Source organism: Oncorhynchus nerka, linkage group LG25 (assembly GCF_034236695.1).
Source record: "Oncorhynchus nerka isolate Pitt River linkage group LG25, Oner_Uvic_2.0, whole genome shotgun sequence".
Taxonomy (NCBI): Eukaryota; Metazoa; Chordata; class Actinopteri; order Salmoniformes; family Salmonidae; genus Oncorhynchus; species Oncorhynchus nerka.
The window spans coordinates 16,446,968-16,474,962 of record NC_088420.1 but is presented as its reverse complement, the minus strand read 5'-3'; the positions used below and the strand labels follow the sequence as shown (position 1 = coordinate 16,474,962).

The 27,995-nt window shown below is 44.5% G+C and overlaps 1 protein-coding gene across 1 annotated transcript; it reads right to left on the bottom strand.

The window, feature by feature from the left end:
• Positions 1-27,991, bottom strand: axdnd1 (axonemal dynein light chain domain containing 1). The gene is made up of 25 exons (XM_029633661.2): positions 25,760-27,991; positions 25,184-25,370; positions 24,910-25,013; positions 24,664-24,766; positions 24,293-24,378; positions 24,140-24,196; positions 23,708-23,816; positions 22,812-22,933; positions 22,018-22,158; positions 21,754-21,858; positions 21,328-21,448; positions 16,019-16,120; positions 15,653-15,819; positions 15,478-15,547; positions 9,485-9,719; positions 8,948-9,164; positions 8,707-8,800; positions 8,232-8,434; positions 5,364-5,454; positions 5,071-5,217; positions 2,464-2,562; positions 2,166-2,291; positions 1,958-2,049; positions 1,671-1,801; positions 1-1,359 (listed from the first exon to the last, which is right to left on the bottom strand). The coding sequence occupies exons 1-25, from the start codon at positions 25,867-25,869 to the stop codon at positions 1,244-1,246; spliced, it is 3,135 nt and encodes a 1,044-aa protein (XP_029489521.2). The 5' UTR covers positions 25,870-27,991; the 3' UTR covers positions 1-1,243.
• Positions 27,992-27,995: the final 4 nt, after the last annotated feature.

The following is a 27,995-nucleotide window of genomic DNA, read 5'->3' as shown; positions in this document are numbered from 1 at the left end:
TTTTATATAACTCAGTAGAAATAGGTTTTAATTGTATGATTCATTCAACATACTGATGACGACACACTGCAAACCAGCTAAATCAGACAGGGTAATATGAGGGTAAATAGGGTCCATAATAAATAAATATTATTATTATAATTATTGAAAAGGAACCATATAGTATAAACATGACTATAGAGGGAACCATATAGTATAAACATGACTATAGAGGGAACCATATAGTATAAACATGACTATAGAGGGAACCATATAGTATAAACATGACTATAGAGGGAACCATATAGTATAAACATGACTATAGAGGGAACCATATAGTATAAACATGACTATAGAGGGAACCATATAGTATAAACATGACTATAGAGGGAACCATATAGTATAAACATGACTATAGAGGGAACCATATAGTATAAACATGACTATAGAGGGAACCATATAGTATAAACATGACTATAGAGGGAACCATATAGTATAAACATGACTATAGAGGGAACCATATAGTATAAACATGACTATAGAGGGAACCATATAGTATGAACATGACTATAGAGGGAACCATATAGTATAAACATGACTAGAGGGAACCATATAGTATAAACATGACTATAGAGGGAACCATATAGTATAAACATGACTATAGAGGGAACCATATAGTATAAACATGACTATAGAGGGAACCATATAGTATAAACATGACTACAGAGGGAACATATAGTATAAACATGACTATAGAGGGAACCATATAGTATAAACATGACTATAGAGGGAACCATATAGTATAAACATGACTATAGAGGGAACCATATAGTATAAACATGACTATAGAGGGAACCATATAGTATAAACATGACTATAGAGGGAACCATATAGTATAAACATGACTATAGAGGGAAACATATAGTATAAACATGACTATAGAGGGAACCATATAGTATAAACATGACTATAGGGGGAACCATATAGTATAAACATGACTATAGAGAGAACCATATAGTATAAACATGACTATAGAGGGAACCAAATGTCACATAACCTTGTTGTAAGGACATGATTGCTTAACAAATAGCATGCAAATGACAGAACCCAAAAAAAGGCAACTGATTAAACATTGTTGAACGCCAAGTCATACAATACTTAGACATCACTTTGCGTTTATTCGTTTGTCAAATACAAAGACGTTGGATCCTCAGAGGAGCAGAGTTTCACATTACATCTGAAGCTACAGTACTGTTTTCAGGGTTCAGCGTTTCTTGGGCTTGGTTTGTCTGGGGCTAGGCTCAGGCTTCTGACTCACTGGTTTGGGTTCAGGGCTGGACACCTTTGACTTGGGAGACGCTGCCACAGACTGCTTGCTCACTGCAATGCAAATTGTATGGATGAATGTCCAAAACACAAATTCAACAGTTTTGACCTATCACTGAAGGGGTGTTACAGTGATGACCTATCAATGAGGTGTTTTACGCTGTTGACTTATCACAGAGGTGTGTTACGGTGTTGAACTATCACAGGTGTGTTACGGTGTTGACCTATCACAGAGGTGTGTTACGGTGTTGACCTATCACAGAGGTGTGTTACGGTGTTGACCTATCACAGAGGTGTGTTGACCTATCACAGAGGTGTGTTACGGTGTTGACCTATCACAGAGGTGTGTTACGGTGTTGACCTACCTTTGGCCTCCAGACTGGGCCTGCCCTGTAGCTGTCTCTCCAGATCTTGGATCTTCTCCAGCGCAGCCTGGAGGGCCTCCTCTGCCTTTAGGGCCCGTTCCTCTGCTCGCTGGACACGAGCCTCAACCCCACTGACAAACAGACAGACAGACAGACAGACAGACAGACAGAGACAAACAGGCACACAAAATCAAAAAAGCACACAGGCAAGATGGCCCTTGTCTGACAGAAAATTAAAGTGAAGCACTTTAGATAGTGTGGCCGCTCATGAATGACAAATAACTTACAGTAACTCGTGCTGCAGAACCCCTACTGTGGCCAGGGCATCAAAGGCTCTCTGACCGTTAGGTGTGTGTGGACGGGCAACCATGTCTTCAGTCTGCCGAGGGCCAAACAAAGAAGATTTGGACATTGGATCTGAATGTCTGTCTTTTTACAACAATGTTTTCATAATGAAATTATATACTGGTAAAACACACAGCACCATGTACTGACCCCATCCAGCTGAATAGTATCCTCCCCCAGGGTTCGCTCAATGATGTTACCATCATGGCCTATCAGCTTCATAATAGAGCCGGCCAGTGAGCAGTCCAGGGCCTCTTCTGGGTACTCTGCCTCCACCTACAGGTCAAAAATAGGTATTGCAGAACAATTCCAAAACTGCAGTCGATGAGACATCCAACCTCTGGCTCTCTGGACAATATTACATCGTGAGTGAAAATATGTGAAGGGTGAAGTTCAAAATGTGTTTTAGTAGTATTCTTTGGTGTAGCTACTGTAGGTGTAAGCTCACCATGTGTACGACCTCAATGAATTCCATTGGACTCTTCTTGTTCGGCTCCTCTTCTTCATCCAAAGCTGCTTCTAGTGGAACAACTGCCGGTAGGTTCATCTGAGGAAAGCAGGTGATGTAATTATAAACTCAGCAATAAAATAAACTGCCTTTTTTAGGACCCTGTCTTTCAAAGATAATACGTAAAGATCCAAATAACTTCACAGATCTTCATTGTGAAGGGTTTATACACTGTTTCCCATGCTTGTTCAATGAACCATAAACAATGGATGAAGATGCACCTGTGGAACAGTCGTTAAGAAACTAACAGCTTACAGACGGTAGGCAATTAAGGTCACAGTTCTGAAAACTTAGGACACTAAAGAGGCCTTTCTACTGACACTGAAAAACACCAAAAGAAAGATGCCCAGGGTCCCTGCTCATCTGCGTGAACGTGCCTTACAGGCTGACTACATCGCTCGCGTCGCGTGCACGATCGTTGCAAAATAAATGTAGAAATCTATATTATTAAATTATTGCACCCACACTGCTTGCTCGCGCCAACGAGCATCTGAGTTGCCATGGGCTAAAATAGAAGTCAGTTCTATTTCTGACGCAGATCGCGCTGCAAGTCCTGCCTCTCCCATCTCCTCATTGGTTTATAGAAGCAGGTACCCACGTGGCATCTCCTCATTGGTAATACCCACGTGGGTGACTGAAGACAAACAAGGTCAGTGGCGGTAATGCACCTAATTTATGAAAGTTGCCAATCGCAATATAAAGTCAAGAGAAGAAAAAGCCTGGAAGGATGAGAGATGACTAGAAATTATTCAGTTGACCGTTTTATGTGTGGATTAATTGGTGGAGTAGAGGACCTTGTGCATTTCAGGTAAAATAACAACTCAATGTTTGTATCCCAGGACAAATTAGCTAGCAATTGCAAGCTACCTAGCTAAATTTCCATAAATGTTTCATGCTTTTCAACCTGTCCCCAAATTAATATAATTGGTTTGTTTTGATATTTTAACCTGCGTGTCGTGATCGCGTTTGGTGTGGGGGGACAAAATACATTTATGCACGATGGCGCACGCACGCAGCCGGTTTGGGTTCCGTCTCTTAGGCATGCTGCAAGGAGACATGAGGACTGCAAATGTGTCCAGGGCAATAAATTGCAATGTCCGTACTGTGAGACGACAGCTGATCGTCCTCGCAGTGGCAGACCACGTGTAACAACACCTGCACAGGATTGGTACATCCGAACATCACACCTGCGGGACAGGTACAGGATGGCAACAACAACTACCCGAGTTACACCAGGAACGCACAATCCCTCCATCAGTGCTCAGAATGTCTGCAATAGGCTGAGAGAGGCTGGACTGAGGGCTTGTAAGCCTGTTGTAAGGCAGGTCCTCACCAGACATCACCGACAACAACGTCACCTATGGGCACAAACCAGACAGGACTGGCAAAAAGTGTTCTTACTGACAAGTCGAGGTATTCTCTCACCAGGGGTGATGGTCGGATTTGCATTTATCGTCGAAGGAATGAGCGTTACACCGAGGCCTGGAGCAGGATCAATTTGGAGGTGGAGGGTCCATCATGGTCTGGGGCGGTGTGTCACAGCATCATCGGAATGAGTTTGTGGTCATTGCAGGCAATCTCAACGCTGTGCGTTACAGGGAAGACATCCTCCTCCCTCATATGTGGTACCCTTCCTGCAGGCTCATCCTGACATGACCCTCCAGCATGACCATGCCACCAGCCATACTGCTCGTTCTGTGAGTGATTTCCTGCAAGACAGGAATGTCAGTGTTCTGCCATGGCCAGCGAAGAGCCCGGATCTCAATCCCATTGAGCACGTCTAGGACCTGTTGGATCGGAGGGTGAGGGCTAGGGCCATTCCCCCCAGAAATGTCCGGGAACTTGCAGGTGCCTTGGTGGAAGAGTGGGGTAACATCTCACAGCAAGAACTGGCAAATCTGGTGCAGTCCAATGAGGAGGAGATGAACTGCAGTACTTAATGCAGCTGGTGGCCACACCAGATACTTACTGTTACTTTTGATTTTGACCCCCCCTTTGTTCAGGGACACATTATTCCATTTCTGTTAGTCACATGTCTGTGGAACTTGTTCAATTTATGTCTCAGTTGTTGAATCTTGTTATGTTCATACACATTTTTACACTTGTTAAGTTTGCTGAAAATAAACGCAGTTGACAGTAAGAAGACACATTTAAAAATGTTTAAAATGACATCAAAACAGCCATCAAGCTAGTTGAATCAACGTTGTTTCCACGTCATTTCACCAACAACAATTTAGGCTATATTTTTCCTACTGATGTTCACAAATGAAAACGGAAAACTGATTGGGTTTCAAAGAAGTCATCAACGTGAAGGAATTTGGGATTATTTTTTTACCCAATTTTTTACCTACATCTATATATTTAACCTACAATGATATGGCAAAAAAATTAATTAACTTTGAATTTACGTTAGTTGACATCTCAATCAAATGTAAATCAAAACTAGACATTAAACTGACGTCAGTGCCCAGTGGGATGGTATTCACACATCAGGTGGCTAACTGCAAGGTAGCGAGGGATCACTGTAAAGGATTATGACAGGCTCACCAGAGATTTCATGCTGGGCATCGCAGAGGGAAGGAGTTCCGTGAAAGAACGATGGACCAAATTCAGTGTGACGAGCAGCTCCACGGGACTGCCCTTCTTGTCGGACAGCAGGATCCGACAGGACTCCATCCACTCGCCACATTCCCTCTGAGCAGCGTGAACGCGCACACACACACACAAACATGCATGCACACACGAGCACAAACACACAAGCTTAGCATTCACATCCTTGAGTGCAAAACAATGAGAATGTTAGCAGGCTCTACACAGCCTTTGTTTGGGTCAGTGAGTACCTGCAGTTTACTGAGCTCAGAAAGCTCATTCTCTGAGTCATCCCGAGCCATGCTCCTCTGAATCTCCTCCTCCACAATGGCCCGACAAGAGCTGCACAGAGAGAGAGAGAAAAAAGCTCTGAGTTAGTGGGAACCATCTTCTTACACCCGAAATCCCCATGATCCACTCATCGTTATGCTTACAAAATTTACGATCCAGTGTGGCTCAGTTGGTAGAGCATGGCGCTTGCAATGTCAGGATTGTGAGTTCGATTCCCTCTGGGGCCACCCACACGAAAATGTATTCACGCACTACTGTAAGTCGGAAAAAAGCTTCTGATAAATGGCATTGAGGAGTATACCACCTCAGTCATCGGCTTCATCAATAAGTGCATCGACGACGTCGTCCCCACAGTGACCGTATGTACATACAGTGGGGCAAAAAAGTATTTAGTCAGCCACCAATTGTGCAAGTTCTCCCACTTAAAAATATGAGAGAGGCCTGTAATTTTCATCATAGGTACACTTCAACTATGACAGACAAATTGAGAAAAAAATCCAGAAAATCACATTGTAGGATTTTTGATGAATTTATTTGCAAATTATGGTGGAAAATAAGTATTTGGTCACCTACAAACAAGCAAGATTTCTGGCTCTCACAGACCTGTAACTTCTTCTTTAAGAGGCTCCACTGTCCTCCACTCGTTACCTGTATTAATGGCACCTGTTTGAACTTGTTATCAATATAAAAGACACCTGTCCACAACCTCAAACAGTCACACTCCAAACTCCACTATGGCCAAGACCAAAGAGCTGTCAAAGGACACCAGAAACAAAATTGTAGACCTGCACCAGGCTGGGAAGACCGAATCTGCAATAGGTAAGCAGCTTGGTTTGAAGAAATCAACTGTGGGAGCAATTATTATGAAATGGAAGACATACAATACCACTGATAATCTCCCTCGATCTGGGGCTCCACGCAATATCTCACCCCGCTATGCCCTATTACGGACTACAAAGGGAAACCCAGGCGAGAGCCTACCAGATGAGCTAAATGCCTTTTATGCTCGCTTCAAGGCAAGCAACACTGAAGCATGCACGAGAGCACCAGCTGTTCTGGATGACTGTGTGATAACGCTCTCGGTAGCCGATGTGAGCAAGACCTTTAAACAGGTCAACATTCACAAAGCCGCTGGGCCAGATGGATTACCAGGACGTGTCCTCAAAGCATGTCCGACCAACTGGCAAGTGTCTTCGCTGACATTTTCAACCTCTCCCTGACCGAGTCTGTAATACCTAAATGTTTCAAGCAGACCACCATAGTCCCTGTGCCCAAGGAAGCGAAGGTAACCTGCCTAAATGATTACCGCCCCGTAGCACTCACGTCAGTAGCCATGAAGTACTTTGAAAGGCTGGTCACGGCTCACATCAACAGCATCCTCCCGGATACCCTAGACCCACTCCAATTCGCATACCGCCCCAACAGATCCACAGATATCGCACTCAACACTTCCCTTTCCCACCTGTACAAAAGGAACACGTGAAAAAAAAAAAAAAGTTCAACACCATAGTGCCCACAAAGCTCATCACTAAGCTAAGGACCCTGAGACTAAACACTTCCCTCTGCAACTGGATCATGGACTTCCTGACGGGCCGCCCCCAGTTGGTAAGGGTAGGCAACAACACGTCTGCCACGCTGATCTTCAAAGCTGGGGCCCCTCAGTGGTGTGTACCCCTTGTATCCCACCCACCTGTATTCCCTGAACACCATCATTAAGTTTGCTGCTACAGGGTGGCCTGATCACCAACAATGATGAGATGGCATAAGGAGGTCAAAGAACTGTTAGTGTGGTGCCCAGTGACATCAAGCTGATTGTGGATTACAGGAAAAGGCAGGCCAACAGGCCCCCATTAACATCAACGGGGCTGTTGTGGAACGGGTCCAGATGTTCAAGTTTCTTGGTGTCCAAATCCAACCCAGGACATATATAAAATGTTCAGGAGCATCCTGATCGGTTGCATCACCACCTGGTGGCAACTGCAGCAGAGAAGGTGGTAGTGCCCATAAAATAAAATTGTCAGAGACTCCAGTCATCCAAGTACGACTGTTTTCTCTGCTACTGCACAGCAAGCGGTACCAGAGCGCGAAGTCTAGGACCAAAAGGCACCTTAACAGCTTCCACCCCCAAGCCATTAGACAGCTGAACAATTAAACAAATGGCCACCGGTACCCCCTCCATTTGTTTGTACACTGCTACGACTTGCTGTTTATTATCTAGGCATAGTCACTTCACCCCTACCTACATGTACAAATTACCTCAACTAACCTGTACCCCCGCACACTGACTCGGTGCCAGTACCCCTGGATATAGCCTCGTTATTGTTGTGTTATTGTGTTACTTATTTTCAATTATAATTTTTTACTTGAGTTTAATTGGTCAATATTTTCTTAACTCTTCTTCAACTCCGCTGTTGGTTAAGGGCTTGTAAGTAAGCATTTCACGGTAAGGTCAACACTGTTGGTTAAGGGCTTGTAAGTAAGCATTTCACGGTAAGGTCAACACTGTTGGTTAAGGGCTTGTAAGTAAGCATTTCACGGTAAGGTCAACACTGTTGGTTAAGGGCTTGTAAGTAAGCATTTCACGGTAAGGTCAACACTGTTGGTTAAGGGCTTGTAAGTAAGCATTTCACGGTAAGGTCAACACTGTTGGTTAAGGGCTTGTAAGTAAGCATTTCACGGTAAGGTCAACACTGTTGGTTAAGGGCTTGTAAGTAAGCATTTCACGGTAAGGTCAACACTGTTGGTTAAGGGCTTAAAAGTAAGCATTTCACGGTAAGGTCTACACTTATTCGGCACATGTGACAAATAAAGATTGATTTGATATTTACCTGGTGATATATTTGGAGAAGTAGTCCAGTTTCTCTGAGAGGTTCTTGGCGTCTTCCTCTAGTTGCTCCAGGGAGACCTCCATGATGGCGGTGGTGTTGATCCCCGGCAGGGAGTCTTGCTCCTGGTCGTCACAGTGGTCTGGGACCATCTGGAGGAGCATGTCCACCATCCAGCGAGTCAGAGCCGTGTGGATGGAGTTCACCTGGAAACACAGGCCAGAGACAATACGTAGGGGCTGGAGGTGTACTCTACTCCTTTTATAGTGACCCTATTCCCTCACAGTAGTGCACTATATAGGGAATAGGGTGTCATTTGGGACGCATCTAATATCTTCACAGAAGGTCTCTGGTCAAAACCAGTGCACTATAAAGGGAATAGAGTGCAATTTGGAATGCATCCATAAAAAAGGTACACACATTCCAATAGCAGGTAAAGGAATTGCTATCCAGGGACAGCTATGCCCGTCTCCAGTACCTCCTCACATAGCCTTCGGTTCTCACAGTCAAAGAAGTTGGCTTGGGTCAAGATGAACTCCCGGAGAGTGTTGAAGACATCATTGATCTCGATCCTAGAATAGACACAAATTGTTTGACAAAAAAAAAAAAAAGAAGCTTTGCAACAAACGGGCTCTGGTCAAAAGTAGTGTACTATACAGGGAATATTGTGCCATTTGGGACAAACATATAGCATACAAAGAGGAGCCAGGAGAACTCACTGGACATGTGGTTTGTGCTTGACCCTCTCATTCTCAGGCTGGGTGCTGTGGACGTGCTTCAAGGACTCCTCTGCCAGCAACATCCAGCTACCCAGGGCCTTCTCCAGCTTCAGCCAATCACAGTGGGGCAGCCTCTCGGTGCGGCCAACAAGGGCCTTCAGTCGGGTGGCCCAGAATTCCATCACCCCGACCAGACTCATCAGTTGCTTGTGAATTCCTGAAAGGGCCACACAGACCAGTTGGTAAGGGATACATTCAGGTATGTAATGGGATTATCAGGGTTCTTCAGTATGGACCAACATTTGTTGAATCAGGGGGGGGTTCGTGATGGGATGAAAAAAAACCTGCACACCCAGTACGTAGTTCTCCAGAATTCTACCTTCGTGCTCCGGTTTCCTGGGATCTGCTGTATATTCCCTCCAGACTGCGTCCGTCTCTCACACTCTCTCACCGCCATAGAAATACAATCTATAGAACATGCAGCCCAATTCTAATAAACTTTTCTGTGACAATGGGTCATTCCATTTCTAAGCTCACCACTCTCGCCGTTGATGCGCGTGCCCAGCTGCTTGTGGAGCTCCGACACAGCCAGGCCCAGCTCCCTCATGGCCTCCTGGCCCCTGGGGGGCTCGCCGTCTGGGGCCGGGTGTCTCCTGAAGAGCCGGAGGCCCACCTCCTCCCAGGCCTCCTGCAGCTGGCCCAGCATGTTGAGGGTCTCCTGGCAGGAGAGGAGGTCTTCGCCCCCGTAGCGCTCACACTGAATGGTCAACGCCTGGAGGATGGGGGAGAGGATGGAGATGTCAGTGGGACTGTCCATTATACCTGACTCACAGCAGCAGCTCCCGAGTGGTGCAGAGGCTAAGGCATTGCATCTCAGTGCTAGAGGCATCATTATAGACCCTGGTTCGATTCCAGGCTGTATCACAACCGGCCGTGATTGAGAGTCTCATAGGGCGGCGCACAATTGGCCTTGTGTGGTTCAGGTTTGAGTTTGGCCTGGGTAGGCAGTCAATGTAAATATCTGTTCTTACCTTTTTTAAATTTGTATTTATTTTATTTCACCTTTATTTAACCAGGTAGGCTAGTTGAGAACAAGTTCTCATTTACAACTGCGACATGGCCAAGATAAAGCAAAGCAGTTCGACACACTCAACAACACAGTTACACGTGGAATAAACAAACATACAGTCAATAATACAGTAGGAAAAAAAGTATATATACAGTGTGTGCAAATGAGGTAAGATAAGGCAATAAATAGGTAAGGCAATAAATAGACCATGGAGGCGAAGTAATTACAATAAAGCAATTAAACACTGGAATGGTAGATGTGCAGAAGATGAATGTACAAGTAGAGATACTGGGGTGCAAAGGAGCAAGATAAATAAATAAATACAGTATGGGGATGAGGTAGTTGGACAGGCTATTTACAGATGGGCTATGTACAGGTACAGTGATCTGTGAGCTGCTCTGACAGCTGGTGCTTAAAGCTAGTGAGGGAGATATGAGTCTCGAGCTTCAGCGATTTTTGTAGTTCGTTCCAGTCACTGGCAGCAAAGAACTGGAAGGAAAGGCGGTCAACGTAGGTATTGGCTTGGGGGTGACCAGTGAGATATACCTGCTGGAGCGCATGCTACAGGTGGGTGCTGCTATGGTGACCAGTGAGCTGAGATAAGAAGGGGCTTTACCTAGCAAAGACTTGTAGATGACCTGGAGCCAGTGGGTTTGGCGACGAGTATGAAGCGAGGGCCAGCCAATGAGAGCGTACAGGTTGCAGTGGTGGGTAGTATATGGGACTTTGGTGACAAAACAGATGGCACTGTGATAGACTGCATCCAATTTGTTGAGTAAAGTGTTGGAGGCTATTCTGTAAATGACATCGCCGAAGTCGAGGATCGGTAGGATGGTCAGGTTTACGAGGGTATGTTTGACAGCATGAGTGAAGGATGCTTTGTTGCGGAATAGGAAGCCGATACTAAATTTCATTTTGGATTGGAGATGTGAGTCTGGAAGGAGAGTTTACAGTCTAACCAGACCCCTAGGTATTTGTAGCTGTCCACATATTCTAAGTCAGAACCGTCCAGAGTAGTGATGCTGGACGGGCGGGCAAGTGTGGGCAGCGATCGGTTGAAGAGCATGCATTTAGTTTTACTTGCATTTAAGAGCAGTTGGAGGCCACGGAAGGAGAGTTGTATGGCATTGAAGCTCGTCTGGAGGTTAGTTAACCTCTTCAATCTATGGGTGCGCTATGTCATTATTGGATAAAAAGACGTGCCCGTTTTAAGCGCGATATTTTGTGACGAAAAGATGCTCGACTATGCATGGAATTGACAGCCTTGGAAAGACGAAACTCTGACGTCTCCAAAACTGCAAAGATATTATCTGTGAGTGCCCCAGAACTAATGCTACAGGCGAAACCAAGATGCAACTTCTAACAGGATTTTTGACGCTGTGTTTACTAACGTCTCCTTATATGGCTGTGAATATGCTGGGAACGAGCTTATGTGCTCTGCCGTTCATCCAAGATGTCTGCAGCATTGTGGCGTATTTGTAGGCATATCATTGGAAGATTGGCCATAAGAGACTACATTTACCAGGTGTCTGCCCGGTGTCCTGCGTCGAAATTGGTGCGCAATCTCCAGCTGCAACCATTCTTCCATGTGATTGAGAGGAGACTTCCAGAACCGATATATCATCGAAGAGATATGTGAAAAACACCTTGAGGATTGATTCTAAACAACGTTTACCATGTTTCAGTCGATATTATGGAGTTAATTTGGAAAAAAGTTTGGCGTTTGGATAACTGAATTTTCTGGGTTTTTTGGTAGCCAAACGGACCGATTTCTCCTGCACAAAAAATCTTTCAGGAAAAACTGAACATTTGCTATCTAACTGAGAGTCTCCTCATTGAAAACATCCAAAGTTCTTCAAAGGTAAATCATTTATTGAATGCTTTTGCTGGTTTTTGTGAAAATGTGGCCTGCTAATGCTAACGCTAAATGCTAATGCTAGTTTGCTATGGTAGAGAAGCATATTTTTGAAAATCTGAGATGACAGTGTTGTTAACAAAAGGCTAAGCTTGAGAGCAAATAGATTCATTTCATTTGCGATTTTCATGAATAGTTAACGTTGCGTTATGGTAATGAGCTTGAGGCTGTAGTCACGATACCGGATCCGGGATGGCTCGACGCAAGAAGTTAACACAGTGTCCAAAGAAGGGCCAGAAGTATACAGAATGGTGTCATCTGCGTAGACGTGGATCAGAGAATCACCAGCAGCAAGAGCGACATCATTGATGTATACAGAGAAGAGAGTCGGCCCGAGAATATAACCCTGTGGCACCCCCATAGAGACTGCAAGAGGTCCGTACAACAGGCCCTCCGATTTGACACACTGAACTCTGTCTGAGAAGTAGTTGGTGAACCAGGCGAGAAAATCATTTGAGAAACCAAGGCTGTTGAATCTGCCAATAAGAATGTGGTGATTGACAGAGTCAAAAGCCTTGGCCAGGTCGATGAATATGGCTGCACAGTAATGTCTCTTATCGATGGCGGTTATGATATCATTTAGGACCTTGAGCGTGGCTGAGGTGCACCCATGACCAGCTCGGAAACCAGATTGCATAGCGGAGAAGGTACGGTGGGGTTCGAAATTGTCGGTAATCTGTTTGTTAACTTGGTTTTCGAAGACCTTAGAATGGCAGGGTAGGATAGATATAAGTCTGTAGCAGTTTGGGTCTAGAGTGTCTCCCCCATTGAAGAGGGGGATGACCGCGGCAGCTTTGCAATCTTTAAGAATCTCAGACGACACGAAAGAGAGGTTGAACAGGCTAGTAATAGGGGTTGCAACAATTTTGGCAGATAATTTTACAAAGAGAGGGTCCAGATTGTCTAGCCGGCTGATTTGTAGGGGTCCAGGTTTTGCAGTTCTTTAAGAACATCAGCTATCTGGATTTGGGCGAAGGAGAAATGGGGGAGGCTTGGGCAAGTTGCTGTGGGGGGTGCAGGGCTATTGTCCGGGCTAGAGTTAGCCAGGTGGAAAGCATGGCCAGCCGTAGAAAAATGTTTATTGGAATTCTCAATTATAGTGGATTGGTGGTGGATGAATTATAGTGGATTGGTGGTGGATCGGTGGTGACAGTGTTTCCTAGCCTCAGTGCAGTGGGCAGCTTGGAGGAGGTGTTCTTATTCTCCATGGACTTTACAGTGTCCCAGAACTTTTTTGAGTTTGTGCTACAGGATGCAAAATTCTGCTTGAAAAAGCTAGCCTTAGCTTTCCTAACTGCCTGTGTATATTGGTTCCTAACTTCTCTGAAAAGTTGCATATCACGGGGGCTATTCGATGCTAATGCAGAACGCCACAGGATGTTTTTGTACTGGTCAAGGGCAGTCAGGTCTGGAGATAACCAAGGGCTATATCTGTTCCTGGTTCTACACTTTTTTAAAGGGGCATGCTTGTTTAATATGGTGAGGAAGGCACTTTTAAAGAATAACCAGGCATCCTCTACGGACGGGATGAGGTCAATATCCTTCCAGGATACCCGGGCCAGGTAGATTAGAAAAGCCTGCAAGCTGAAGTGTTTTAGGGAGCGTTTGACAGTGATGAAGGGTGGTCATTTGATCGCAGGCTCGTTACAGATGCAGGCAATGAGGCAGTGATTGCTGAGATCTTGGTTGAAGACAGCAGAGGTGTATTTGGAGGGCAAGTTGGTTTGGATGATATCTATGAGGGTGCCCATGTTTACGGATTTGGGGTTGTACCTGGTGGGTTCATTGATAATTTGTGTGAGATTGAGGGCATCAAGCTTAGATTGCAGGATGGCCGAGGTGTTAAGCATGTCCCAGTTTAGGTCACCTAGCAGCACAAGCTCTGAAGATAGATGGGGGGCAATCAATTCACATATGGTGTCCAGGGCACATCTGGGGGCAGAGGGTGGTCTATAGCAAGCTGCAACGGTGAGAGACTGGTTTCTAGAAAGGTGGATTTTTAAAAGTATTAAAATTTTAGATTGCAACACCGCCCCCTTTGGCAGTTCTATCTTGTCAGAAAATGTTATAGTTAGGGATGGAAATTTCAGGGTTTTTGGTGGTCTTCCTAAGCCAGGATTCAAAGGCTATAAGAACTGGTCGTCTAGTATGTTTGAAACAGAGAGTAAAAGGGGTATGTTTCTGGAGGCGATAGAATAGATTCAAGGCATAATGTACAGACAAAGGTATGGTATGATGTCGATTCAGTGGAGGTAAACCTATGCATTGAGTGATGATACATAGCCGAGTGATCACAGGAGTCCAGTGAGTAGTGAGGCTGGCTGGAGACACGGCGATTCAGACAGCTAGCTGGCCGGGGCTAGCAAACTAGCAGGAGGCCCTTAGAGGGACATCGCAACGGAGGAAGTCTGTTATAGCCTCCTCGTGCGGAGACTTCTCGTCAGTTGTGATGGATTAGTAGGGTTCAGTGTGGTAAAGGGGTCCAGTTCCATCTGGTAAAGGGGTCCAGACCAATTGGCAAAATAGGTATAGTGGCCAAAGAAATTCAGCTAACAGTCCGATATGCTCTAGACCGCTAGCGGGCCGCGGCAAGCAGGCTAGCAGATGGGCATTCAGGGGACGTCGCGACGGAGGGGCCAGTTGAATAACCTCCTGGGGCAGATTACGTCGGTAGTCCTTTCGTGAAGGATCGGCGGGGCTTCGTACCGGCAGTAAAAGGGGTCCAGGTATATGTATTGTAGCCCAGGAATGACTGATGGACCTCTTCAGTTAGCCGGGAGATGGGCTTAGCATGGGCTAGCTCCAGGCTAATTGGTGATTGCTTCGGGACAGAGACATTAGCCAGGAGTAGCCACTAGGATTGCAGCTAGCCAGCTGCGATGATCCAGGTGAAAAGGTTCAGAGCTTGCGGTGGGAATCCGGGGATATGGAGAGAAAAATAGGTCCGGTATGCTCTGGTTTGAATCGCGTTGTGCAAACAGGCGAGAGTTTTCCGAGCTAAAGTATAGCTGATGACCGCTAGCAGTGGTTAGCTGACTACTAGCTAGTTAGCTGGCTAGCTTCTGTTGGGGGTTCCGATTCAGAAGTAAGGAAAAATACTTTAGAAAAAAGCAGATCCATACCACATTGGGTGAGGCGGGTTGCAAGAGAGTATTTTGAAGTTAAGGTTTAGAAAAATATGCAAAGAAAAAATATATAAAAGATATATATACACATGCGACACGACAAAGACATCTGACTGCTACGCCATCTGGGATTAAGAAGAACTGATTTGCCTAGTTTAATAAAGGTTCAATAAAATAAACAGGCCAGCTCAGTACAGCTAAGCTTGGCTCAGCACGGTTTCACTCAGTAGTGTGAAAAGGGTATTACAGTGGTGCTACACTAGTGACATACAGTTGAGCAGTATTCTTCAATCCTGGTCCTGAGGACTCACAGAGTGTGCAGGGTTTTGTTCCAGTCTAGTACTAAAATATATCCGGTGATACACATATGAAAGTGTTAAAAACCTCAACATTAAAACAGGAACAGAAGAACAATTCTTACATTGGACCACTGTTTCAAATCTGAATAAAGCTGTTCTTCTGAAACTTTCTCAAATTTCGGATCCGGGCTCCTACAAAACAAACAAACATCACAATGATATGAAGACAAAACAATGACAACTGCTCTCGTGACAGGCTGACAGTCAATTCTATGCCAGTGGGCATGTCTACGCTACCTGATGTTGGCGCCAACGAACGTGTGCCATTTGACGATGTCAGCCTGTATGCTACTTATCCCCTCACAGTGACCGTGCTCAGCCTCTCTCAGACTCTGCACAAAGGACGTCAGCTGCTCCTTCCACTGCTCTGTCAGCTGCATGATATGGTTCAGGTCTTCTGTGTCCTACGAGATATAAGGTTTATGTTTCATTATTATTTTCATCAGTATGAAGTTGTTTTATTCCAATTCAGTCAATTTGTCAGTATATGAGGGACGAGACCAGGACAACATAGAAAAATAGAATACCGTATCAATAATAGATTATTTCAGAAAAGCAGGAATTCCCATCCCGGTGAATGGCCTATGACAGTATGGAGTTTACCTTGGAGGTCAGGAAGAGTGTAAAGTGCTCAGCAGTCTTGGTCCAGGTCTGCTCACTGACGTGAAGCCTGCTGGCCAGCTGGAGGTTGTTCATCTTGATCACCTGGGAGGAAACAAATCAATATCAACAACTCTGATACATAGGCAAATAGGGTTGTATTCATAACGGTACTTCGTAGCAAAATATTTTGCAACGGAAAACGAAAATGTCCTGGTAGCTCCTCCCTGTTTCTTCCGTTTGGTGCCAAAAGAATAAACAACAGTTAACACTAGGATCAGGACGAGAGAAGTCTGCGGTTCTGCTCCCTTCTCTCCTCGTCTTCACTTTGAAATCTACAATACCAGTCAAAAGTTTGGACACACCTACTCATTCAAGGGTTTTTCTTTATTTTTACTATTTTCTACATTGTAGAATAACAGTGAAGACTTCAAAACTATGAAATAACACATATGGAATCATGTAGTAACCAAAGAAAGTGTTAAACAAATCAAAATATATTTTAGATTTTAAATTCGACACAGTAGCCACCCTTTGCCTTGATGACAGCTTTGCACAATCTTGGCATTCTCTCGACCAGCTGCATGAGGTAGTCACCTGGAATGCATTTCAATTAACAGGTGTGGCTTCTTAAAAGTTAATTTTGGGAATTGATTTCCTTCTTAATGCGTTTCAACCAATCAGTTGTGTTGTGTCAAGGTAGGGGTGGTACACAGAAGACAGCCCTATTTGGTAAAATACCAAGTACATGTTATGGCAAGAACAGTTCAAATAAGCAATGAGAAACGACAGTCCATCATTACTTTAAGACACAAAGGTCAGTCAATGCGGAAAATTTCAAGAACTTTGAAAGTTTCTTCAAGCGCTATGAAGAAACTGGCTCTCATGAGGACCACCACAGGAAAGGAAGACCCTGAGTTACCTCTGCTGCAGAGGATACGTTCATTAGAGCACCTCAGATTGCAGCCCATATAAATGCTTTACAGAGTTCAAGTAACAGACACGTCTCAACATCAACTGTTCAGAGGAGATTGCGTCAATCAGGTCCTTCATGGTCAAATTGCTGCAAAGAAACCACTACTAAAGGACAACAATAAAAAGAAGAGACTTGCTTGGAACAAGAAACATGAGCAATGGACATTAGACAGGTGGAAATCTGTCCTTTGGTCTGATCAGTCCAAATTTGAGATTTTTGGTTCCAACAGCAGTGTATTTGTGAGAGTAGGTGAATGGATGAACTCCGCAAGTGTGGTTCCCACCGTGAAGCATGGAGGAGGAGGTGTAATGGTGCTTTGCTGGTGACACTGTCAGTGATTTATTTAGAATTCAAGGCACACTTAACCAGCATGGCTACCATAGCATTCTGCAGCGATACGCCATACCATCTGGTTTGCGCTTAGTGGGACTATCATTTTTTTTCAACAGGACAATGACCCAAAACACACCTCCAGGCTGTGTAAGGACTATTTGACCAAGAAGGAGAGTGAATGTGCTGCATCAGATGACCTGGCCTACACAATCACCCGACCTCCACCTAACTGAGGATCTCAAATTAACCTTGCGCAATACCCTAGATGCAGTTGCACCCCTAAAAACTAAAAAAAATTCTCATAAGAAACTAGCTCCCTGGTACACAGAAAATACCCGAGCTCTGAAGCAAGCTTCCAGAAAATTGGAACGGAAATGGCGCCACACCAAACTGGAAGTCTTCCGACTAGCTTGGAAGGACGGTACCGTGCAGTACCGAAGAGCCCTTATTGCTGCTCGATCATCCTATTTTTCTAACTTAATTGAGGAAAATAAGAACAATCCGAAATTCCTTTTTGATACTGTCGCAAAGCTAACTAAAAAGCAGCATTCCCCAAGAGAGGATGACTTTCACTTTAGCAGTGATAAATTCATGAACTTCTTTGAGGAAAAGATTATGATTATTAGAAAGCAAATTACGGACTCCTCTTTAAACCTGCGTATTCCTCCAAACCTCAGTTGTCCTGAGTCTGCACAACTCTGCCAGGACCTAGGATCAAGAGAGACGCTCAAGTGTTTTAGTACTATATCTCTTGACACAATGATGAAAATAATCATGGCCTCTAAACCTTCAAGCTGCATACTGGACCCTATTCCAACTAAACTACTGAAAGAGCTGCTTCCTGTGCTTGGCCCTCCTATGTTGAACATAATAAACGGCTCTCTATCCACTGGATGTGTACCAAACTCACTAAAAGTGGCAGTAATAAAGCCTCTCTTGAAAAAGCCAAACCTTGACCCAGAAAATATAAAAACTATCGGCCTATATCAAATCTTCCATTCCTCTCAAATATTTTAGAGAAGGCTGTTGCGCAGCAACTCACTGCCTTCCTGAAGACAAACAATGTATACGAAATGCTTCAGTCTGGTTTTAGACCCCATCATAGCACTGAGACGGCACTTGTGAAGGTGGTAAATGACATTTTAATGGCATCGGACCGAGGCTCTGCATCTGTCCTCGTGCTCCTAGACCTTAGTGCTGCTTTTGATACCATCGATCACCACATTCTTTTGGAGAGATTGGAAACCCAAATTGGTCTACACGGACATGTTCTGGCCTGGTTTAGATCTTATCTGTCGGAAAGATATCAGTTTGTCTCTGTGAATGGTTTGTCCTCTGACAAATCAACTGTAAATTTCGGTGTTCCTCAAAGTTCCGTTTTAGGACCACTATTGTTTTCACTATATATTTTACCTCTTGGGGATGTTATTCGAAAACATAATGTAAACTTTCACTGCTATGCGGATGACACACAGCTGTACATTTCAATGAAACATGGTGAAGCCCCAAAATTGCCCTCGCTAGAAGCATGTGTTTCAGACATAAGGAAGTGGATGGCTGCAAACTTTCTACTATTAAACTCGGAAAAAACAGAGATGCTTGTTCTAGGTCCCAAGAAACAAAGAGATCTTCTGTTGAATCTGAAAATTAATCTTAATGGTTGTACAGTCGTCTCAAATAAAACTGTGAAGGACCTCGGCGTTACTCTGGACCCTGATCTCTCTTTTGAAGAACATATCAAGACCATTTCGAGGACAGCTTTTTTCCATCTACGTAACATTGCAGAAACCTGAAACTTTCTGTCCAAAAATGATGCAGAAAAATTAATCCATGCTTTTGTCACTTCTAGGTTAGACTACTGCAATGCTCTATTTTCCGGCTACCCGGATAAAGCACTAAATACATTTCAGTTAGTGCTAAATACGGCTGCTAGAATCCTGACTAGAACCAAAAAATTTGATCATATTACTCCAGTGCTAGCCTCTCTACACTGGCTTCCTGTCAAAGCAAGGGCTGATTTCAAGGTTTTACTGCTAACCTACAAAGCATTACATGGGCTTGCTCCTACCTATCTCTCTGATTTGGTCCTGCCGTACATACCTACACGTACGCTACGGTCACAAGACGCAGGCCTCCTAATTGTCCCTAGAATTTCTAAGCAAACAGCTGGAGGCAGGGTTTCCCCCATAGAGCTCCATTTTTATGGAACGGTCTGCCTACCCATGTCAGAGACGCAAACTCGGTCTCAACCTTTAAGTCTTTACTGAAGATTCATCTCTTCAGTGGGTCATATGATTGAGTGTAGTCTGGCCCAGGAGTGGGAAGGTGAACGGAAAGGCTCTGGAGCAACGAACCGCCCTTGCTGTCTCTGCCTGGCCGGTTCCCCTCTTTCCACTAGGATTCTCTGCCTCTAACCCTATTACAGGGGCTGAGTCACTGGCTTACTGGGGCTCTCTCATGCCGTCCCTGGAGGGGGTGCGTCACCTGAGTGGGTTGATTCACTGTTGTGGTCATCCTGTCTGGGTTGGCGCCCCCCCCTTGGGTTGTGCCGTGGCGGAGATCTTTGTGGGCTATACTCAGCCTTGTCTCAGGATGGTAGGTTGGTGGTTGAAGATACCCCTCTAGTGGTGTGGGGGCTGTGCTTTGGCAAAGTGGGTGGGGTTATATCCTTCCTGTTTGGCCCTGTCCGGGGTGTCCTCGGATGGGGCCACAGTGTCTCCTGACCCTCCTGTCTCAGCCTCCAGTATTTATGCTGCAGTAGTTTATGTGTCGGGGGCTGGGGTCAGTTTGTTATATCTGGAGTACTTCTCCTGTCCTATTCGGTGTCCTGTGTGAATCTAAGTGTGCGTTCTCTAATTCTCTCCTTCTCTCTTTCTTTCTCTCTCTCGGAGGACCTGAGCCCTAGGACCATGCCCCAGGACTACCTGACATGATGACTCCTTGCTGTCCCCAGTCCACCTGGCCACGCTGCTGTTCCAGTTTCAACTGACCTGAGCCCTAGGACCATGCCCCAGGACTACCTGACATGATGACTCCTTGCTGTCCCCAGTCCACCTGGCCATGCTGCTGCTCCAGTTTCAACTGTTCTGCCTTATTATTATTCGACCATGCTGGTCATTTATGAACATTTGAACATCTTGGCCATGTTCTGTTATAATCTCCACCCGGCACAGCCAGAAGAGGACTGGCCACCCCACATAGCCTGGTTCCTCTCTAGGTTTCTTCCTAGGGTTTGGCCTTTCTAGGGAGTTTTTCCTAGCCACCGTGCTTCTACACCTGCATTGCTTGCTGTTTGGGGTTTTAGGCTGGGTTTCTGTACAGCACTTTGAGATATCAGCTGATGTACGAAGGGCTATATAAATACATTTGATTTGATTTGATTGAGATGGTTGGGGATGAGTTGGACCGCATAGTGAAGGAAAAGCTGCCAACAAGTGCTCAGCATATGTGGGAACTCCTTCAAGACTGTTGGAAAAGCATTCCTCATGAAGCTGGTTGAGAGAATGCCAAGAGTGTGCAAAGCTGTCATCAAGGCAAAGGGTGACTACTTTGAAGAATCTAAAATATATTTTGATTTGTTTAACACTTTTTTGGTTACTACATGATTCCATATGTGTTATTTCATAGTTTTGATGTCTTCACTATTATTCGAGTAAAGGAGTAGGTGAGTCCAAACTTTTGACTGGTACTGTATGTCCTAACCTAGCTATGCATTCTATTGTATTTCAACATGTCCTAATGTTGCTAATGCTACGACAAGATGCCTGACAAGGACTGCCGGGCGGACAGACAGACAAGATCGATGGAAAGATAGACGGAAAGACAGACAGAAATACTGACAGAAGGATAGCAGGCCGACAAGACAAGACAAGACAGACAGACAGACCTTGAGTGACAGGTTGTAGGTGGTAGGAATGGATGGGCGGACAGACTGACAGAGACAGACAGACAGAGGAACAAAGAGAGAAGGACAGAGCGGGCGGACAGACAGACAGAGACCGACCTTGAGGGCCAGGTTGTAAGTGACTCTGCTCCACAAGTCTCTCTCGTCCGTCAGTCTGGCCACCTGTCCCTCCAATCTCCTCCTCTGCATCTCATACAGGCCATGGTACTCTCCCACCACACTGAGGAGACAGGTACATAGAGGTCATAGGTCATACATCCAAGTACAGTTTACAGTACAGTAGATAAGAGTTGTTCCTACTTGTTCATATTTAGCCATTTGTGTACATATTATGTACATATTATCAGAGATTTCATCTTTGCAAAGTTTGCACAATTTAGATAGGGGGTAGAATGATAAGAGACATAAAGCATATTCAGATAGGGGATAGAAGACAAGGAGCAAAGCTTAAATCATTAAACTTAGGAAAGAGTGTCCGTGTACAGTATGCACATCAGCAGGTATGATGGCCAATCAGACACTTACTCAGAGTTCTTTTGTGATTGTTCCAGAGCCTTGGCCAGCTCCTCCTGTGCTCTCTCAGCCTGCTTGGACACATACTCGTCATGCTCCCTCATCATACACAGCTCTCTGAAGTGCACACGCACAAGAATACACAGACAAAAATCATATACATAGCTAAAGGGGAAAAATCTTATAAATGATGTACTGTATATATCAATATAGATTCTGTAATTGCAGACACACACAAACACACCCCCCCCCACACACACACAGTCCCAGACTCACGTGTTGAGCTTAGAGATGGAGCTCCTGAAGCAGATGATCTCCTCTGTGAGCCTGCGGTCCAGAGCTCTCTGGGCCAGTGTCTCTGTGTGGAGACCCTTCAGCTGCCTGGGGATACGGTCCAACAGAGCCACATACCTCTGTCTGGACCACAGGAGCACACAGGGAGGGACACAGTTAGACCTACACTGAGTATACCTTCCTAATATTGAGTTATACCACCTCCCCTTTTGTTCTCAGAACAGCCTCAATTCATCAGGGCATGGACTCTACAAGGTGTTGAAAGTGTTCCACAGGGATCTTGACCCATGTTGACTCCAATGCTTCCCACAGTTTTGTCAAGTTGGCTTGATGTCCTTTGGGTGATGTGCCATTTTTAATACACACGGGAAACTGTTGAGTGTGAAAAACCCAGCAGCGTTGCAGTTCTTGACACAAACCAGTGCGCCTGGCACCTACTACAGTACTCCATTCAAAGGCACTTAAATATTTTGTCTTACCTATTCACCCTCTGAATGGCACACATACACAATCCATGTCTCAATTTTCTCAAGGCTTCAAAATCCTTCTTTAACCTGTCTCCTCCCCTTCATCTACACTGATTGAAGTGGATTTAACAAGTGACATCAAGAAGGGATTATAACTTTCACCTGGATTCACCTGGTCAGTCTATGTCATGGAATGAACAGGTGTTCTTAATGTTTTGTCCACTCATTGTATGAACTGGATCCTGGATCGCATTCATAAGGGCACACTGAAGAAAAAGGTTAATGGAGTCCCTTCCCCCCTGTACTTACCTGAGCTTAGCCAGGAGCTGTCCTCTCTCAGCACACTCCACACTGACCTGTCTGATCAGCTCATGGAACACTATGTTATAGATGTTCTGTTCCACACGCACCAGCTCTAGAAGGCCTTGCATCTGGGTAGGGGGTCACAGAGATGATGTGTGTCTCAAATGGCACACTATTCACTACATAGGGTAATACTTTGACCCGGGACCCATAGGGCTCTGGTCAAAAGTATTACACTATAGGGAATAGGGTGCCATTTGGAACGCAAACGATATCATCAAACATATTTAGTGGACAAGGCACAGAGAAAAAAATGAGCTAAGATGGTTGAATTAAGTCAACGGTAATGTCCTGTCCAATCCAGTTCAGTTACCTATATTATGTCACTTCAGGAAACTTACATATGTTACCTATGCCAATTCGGTCACACTTGATTGGAACTGTACGTCATTACAGTGTCATAATCTTGTCATAAACATGACAACAAATGTGATAAAATGTCAGAGACAGAAAGCTATAGAATAAACATGATACTTTTTGCATCCCAAATAGCACCCTATTCCCTATATACATTTACATTTAAGTCATTTAGCAGACGCTCTTATCCAGAGCGACTTACAAATTGGTGCGTTCACCTTATGACATCCAGTGGAACTGCCACTTTACAATAGTGCATCTAAATCTTTTAAGGGGGAGAAGGATTACTTTATCCTATCCTAGGTATTCCTTAAAGAGGTGGGGTTTCAGGTGTCTCCGGAAGGTGGTGATTGACTCCGCTGTCCTGGCGTCGTGAGGGAGTTTGTTCCACCAATATAGTGCATTATTTATTTGCCCTGGTCAAAAGTAGTGCACTACCTAGGGAATAGGGTGCTATTTGGGATTGACTCTGTGTCCTGGTTTACCTGTGACAGTCCAGTCAGTGCTCTGTACTCCTGGTTGACCCCTGCTCTGTCCAACATCTCATCCATCACCTTCATCAGCTGCACTGCCTCCAGCCGCCCACTGGGCCTCCTGTGGCATACACACACACAGACACACGTATACACACACGTACAAACACACACACACACACGTACAAACACACACGCATGTACACAAACACATGCACAGAAACACACACATAACAGTGGTCACCAACCCTGGTCGTGAGAGCTACAGTGTGTGTACAGATCAAGAATCTGATCAGCTGAATTAGGTGTTAGTGCTGGGATAGAACAAAAGTCTGCACTTCCTGTAACTCTGATTACTACTATAGACATTTGCCATGTTGTTACACCCATCATGATCCAGTCATTCAGAACACTGCATGTTGACATGATCACTTTTTCACTCACATTGATGGAAAGACTTTGAGCATCCTTTCGTCGTCCTCCAACAGTACTGTGAATTTACTAAAACGGGAGAGAGGAATAGAAGTCAGAAGGTGAGGACATTATCATTAAGCGGAGGGGGTAAATACAACACACAGTAGAATCCTCCTCACTCACTCGTCATAGCACTCCAGTCCTTGAACCCCTTTGTTTTTCACAATGTGATATTCCTCTGGGATGAGGCTCTCTATAAGGCTCATGTCCTGGGGAGAACAACACAAAGGCCTGTTAAACAACACAGAACAGACTGTGTCTGGTAATGACAGTGTCTGGAATCAGATCAATTCATTGACGATGGCCACACATTTAAAGGCAATGGCATTTGGGTGCACTCGTTTGCATCTCCCGCTTCCCCGGTGCGTGGAGATTTCACTTTAGGACCAATGGAATGGTCTAAAATGAGCAGCCTACGCCAATCTAGGGCACCGGACATTGCAAAATATAAGCGTCCATTTGTGGTTTTATATGCATGTCCGGGCTCTGCTTGCCTTTTGAATGCCCTGTGTGTGGGTGGTGCCCCTGTCAGCCATGGGTGGCAGGGGAATCCTCTCCCTCTGAGAGGCCATGGAATCACACAAAAAGGAGATGTCCCTGAGCCAACACACAGTACACAACACAATCACAGACAGAAAATGAGTAATGCATTTTTCTATAAACATTTAGATACACTGATATGGCAGCTCATGTCCCCCCTTGCATTGCAAATTCCCAACAAGGATTCTTATTGGTCAAACCTGCCCGCTCCAGTCAATGACGTTGGTTGGTCGAGAAAGTATTTGTATTTCTTGCGTCCAACTGGGTGATGCCAAACCGCGTCCGTGTGTCGTATTCCATAGACCTAAGGGAGGCAGTTAAACCAAGAATGAACAACCATTGACAAACAAAAAAAATGATTTGTAGTGTGGCATGTGACAGGAATCTGGTTAGACTTGACTCTGGCATTTGACATCTATGCTGGACCAAACCGCACTAAAGCCCTGGATCAGAGTTACCATACATAAACCATACCTTGAAGTCTTTGGGGGTCTTGGTTAGCTTTGGGGGTCCCAGCCTATCATGGGGACAGATGGTTGAGGTGAGGGTGGCCAGGAGCTCATCTGGGATCAAGTCATTCTGCATCGGGACAAGCTGCATCTTTGATCGATCTGTCACTGGCACCTGTTTCTCTTTCAGCTCAGGGAGTTCTGAAAGGGCCGAGGACAGTACACAGACATACAACATAATGCTCAATTGAGTCAATCAATCAAATGTATTTATAAAGGTGTTCTGCAAAGTATTGTATTGTAAGGGAAAATGTCTGGAAGCTGAAATATTGGAATTCATAGGTACATGATAGAGAGAGAGCACATGTTATGCCACAGCTACTGTTGCAAGCTATGTGTAACTAGGGTCAGTGCTATGTAAGATCCTTGGGGCGCCCCCCCCCCCTCCTCCCCCCCCCTCCTCCCCCAACCTTAACCATTTTAAATGTCAACTCCAGGGACGTCCGAAGGATCCCGGATAGTACAAACCGTGTAGCTAATAGCTAGTTTAACAAGCAGGATAGAAACAACACGCATACACCTGTCTGTCCATAGTTTACCTCTGTCATGATCTTCCACAGGCGATACAAGAGAATGACTTGACTTTATCCTTCGGCCCTCTGGTTTCGGTAAGACAGGAGGTGACGGGCTTGATTTTATGGATGCAGACATCCTCAACTAACATTAGCCAGCTAGCTACAAAATGTAAACAATAATACTAATTATAGCGAGCTATCTAACGTTAGCCAAAAATAGCCCAATTAACGTTAGCATGTTCGCATGTAGTCGATAACTCGCCACTTCCAAGCAACTTTGTTCTGCATAGCGTTGTTATAAATATTAGCGTCCATGAAAGAGCAAAGTAGCTAGCTAAAACCTCACTGAAGAACTTTAGTGTCACTGGAACTATTTCAAAACTCCTGTCAGTCACTTCACCCCCATGGAGTTGTTGCTATGGACGCTCAACTGCAGCAAATGGGCGTGTCTGTAGACGAGGAGGGTCGGAGGAAAGCCCTCGTTCCCATGGAGAGTCAAATTTCATAAACCCAGTCCCAGGAGGTTGGTGGCACCTTAATTGGGGAGGACGGGCTCGTGGTAATGGCTGGAATGGTATCAAATACATCGAGAGCATCCTGACCGGTTGCATCACAGCCTGGTATGGCAACTGCTCTGCATCTGACCGTAAGGTGCTACAGAGGGTAGTGCGTACGGCCCAGTACATCACTGGGGCCAAGCTTCCTGCCATCCAGGACCTATATACTAGGAGGTGTCAGATGACAGCCCCAAAAAATTGTCACAGACTCCAGTCACCTAAATCATAGACTGTTCTCTCTGCTACTGCACGGCAAGCGGCACCGGAGCGCCAAGTCTAGAACCAAAAGGCTCCATGACACAGCTTCTATCCCCAAGCCATAAGACTGCTGAACAATTCATCAAATGGCCACACGGACTATTTTTTTTGTTTTTAAATGCATTGGTCTCAGAGCATTTCGTGTTATATTATATGTAAATCAGAGACTATGATATGTTACGAACTACAAATCGTATTAAATGTTACGAACTGCAAAACGTAAAATATCTTACGAATTCTAGCTGGTTAACGTTAGCTAAACTAGGGTTTAGGGCTAAGGTTATGGATACTTTTAGGAGTTAAATTAAAAGGTTGGCGAAAGGGTTAGCTAAAAGAGAGAGTTCATGTTAGGGTTAGGCGATGAGAGGGTTAGCTAAAAAAGTTGTAAGTAGTTGAAAAGTTACTAATTAGCTCAAATTTGAACTCGCAACCTTTGGGTAGCTAGACATTCGCGTTATATTGAAGCGGATTAAACAAGTGACATCAATAAGGGATCATAGTTTTCACCTGGTCAATCTATGTCATGGAAAGAGCAGGTGTTCCTAATGTTTTGTACACAATGAAATTGTTATTGTCTAATGCTGACTATTCTAACTATTTGCTGTATAATCAAATACAAACAATTTATGAATTTTAAAAAACATGCGACTAATCACAATAGCAAGTAAATCAATGTTAGTAGACAATAGTTAATCAGGTGGCAAGGCATGGGAATGTTTTATGGGGAGTGTCAATGCTTGTTATCACTTCAGTGTTGTTTTGCCCATTTAGCCACACCGATCTTAGGTTTAAGCATATTTTGTAACGTTTTGAGCAGTGGTGTAAAGTACCTAAGTAAAAATACTTTCAAGTACTACGGTATCTGTACTTCACTTTACTATTGATATTTTTGACAATTTTTACTCAACTACATTCCTAAAGAAGATAATGTACTTGTTACTCCTTACATTTTCCCTGACACCCAAAGGTACTCGTTACATTTTGAATGCTTAGCAGGACAGGAAAATTGTCTAATTCGAGTACTTATCAAGCGAACATCCCTGGTCATCCCTACTGCCGCTGATCTGGCAGACTCACTAAATACAAATGCTTCGTTTGTAAATGAAGTCTGCGTGCTGAACTGTGACCCTGGCTATCCGTAAATTTAAAAAACAAGAAAATCGTGTTGTCTGGTTTGCTTAATATAAGACATTTTAAATGATTTATACTTTTGATGCTTAAGTACATTTAAAACCAAATACTTTTAGACTTTTACTCAAGTAGTATTTTACTGGGTGACCTTTACTCGAGTCATTTTATTTTAAGGTATCTTTTACTTTTACTCAAATTGGGTACTTTTTCCACCAGTGGTTTTGAGTTTAAAACGATGTTAAAATGATTCAAACGTAGGCCTATGCTATGTTTATGTGTAGGTCCATCCACATAATTATATATAGAACAGTATTGT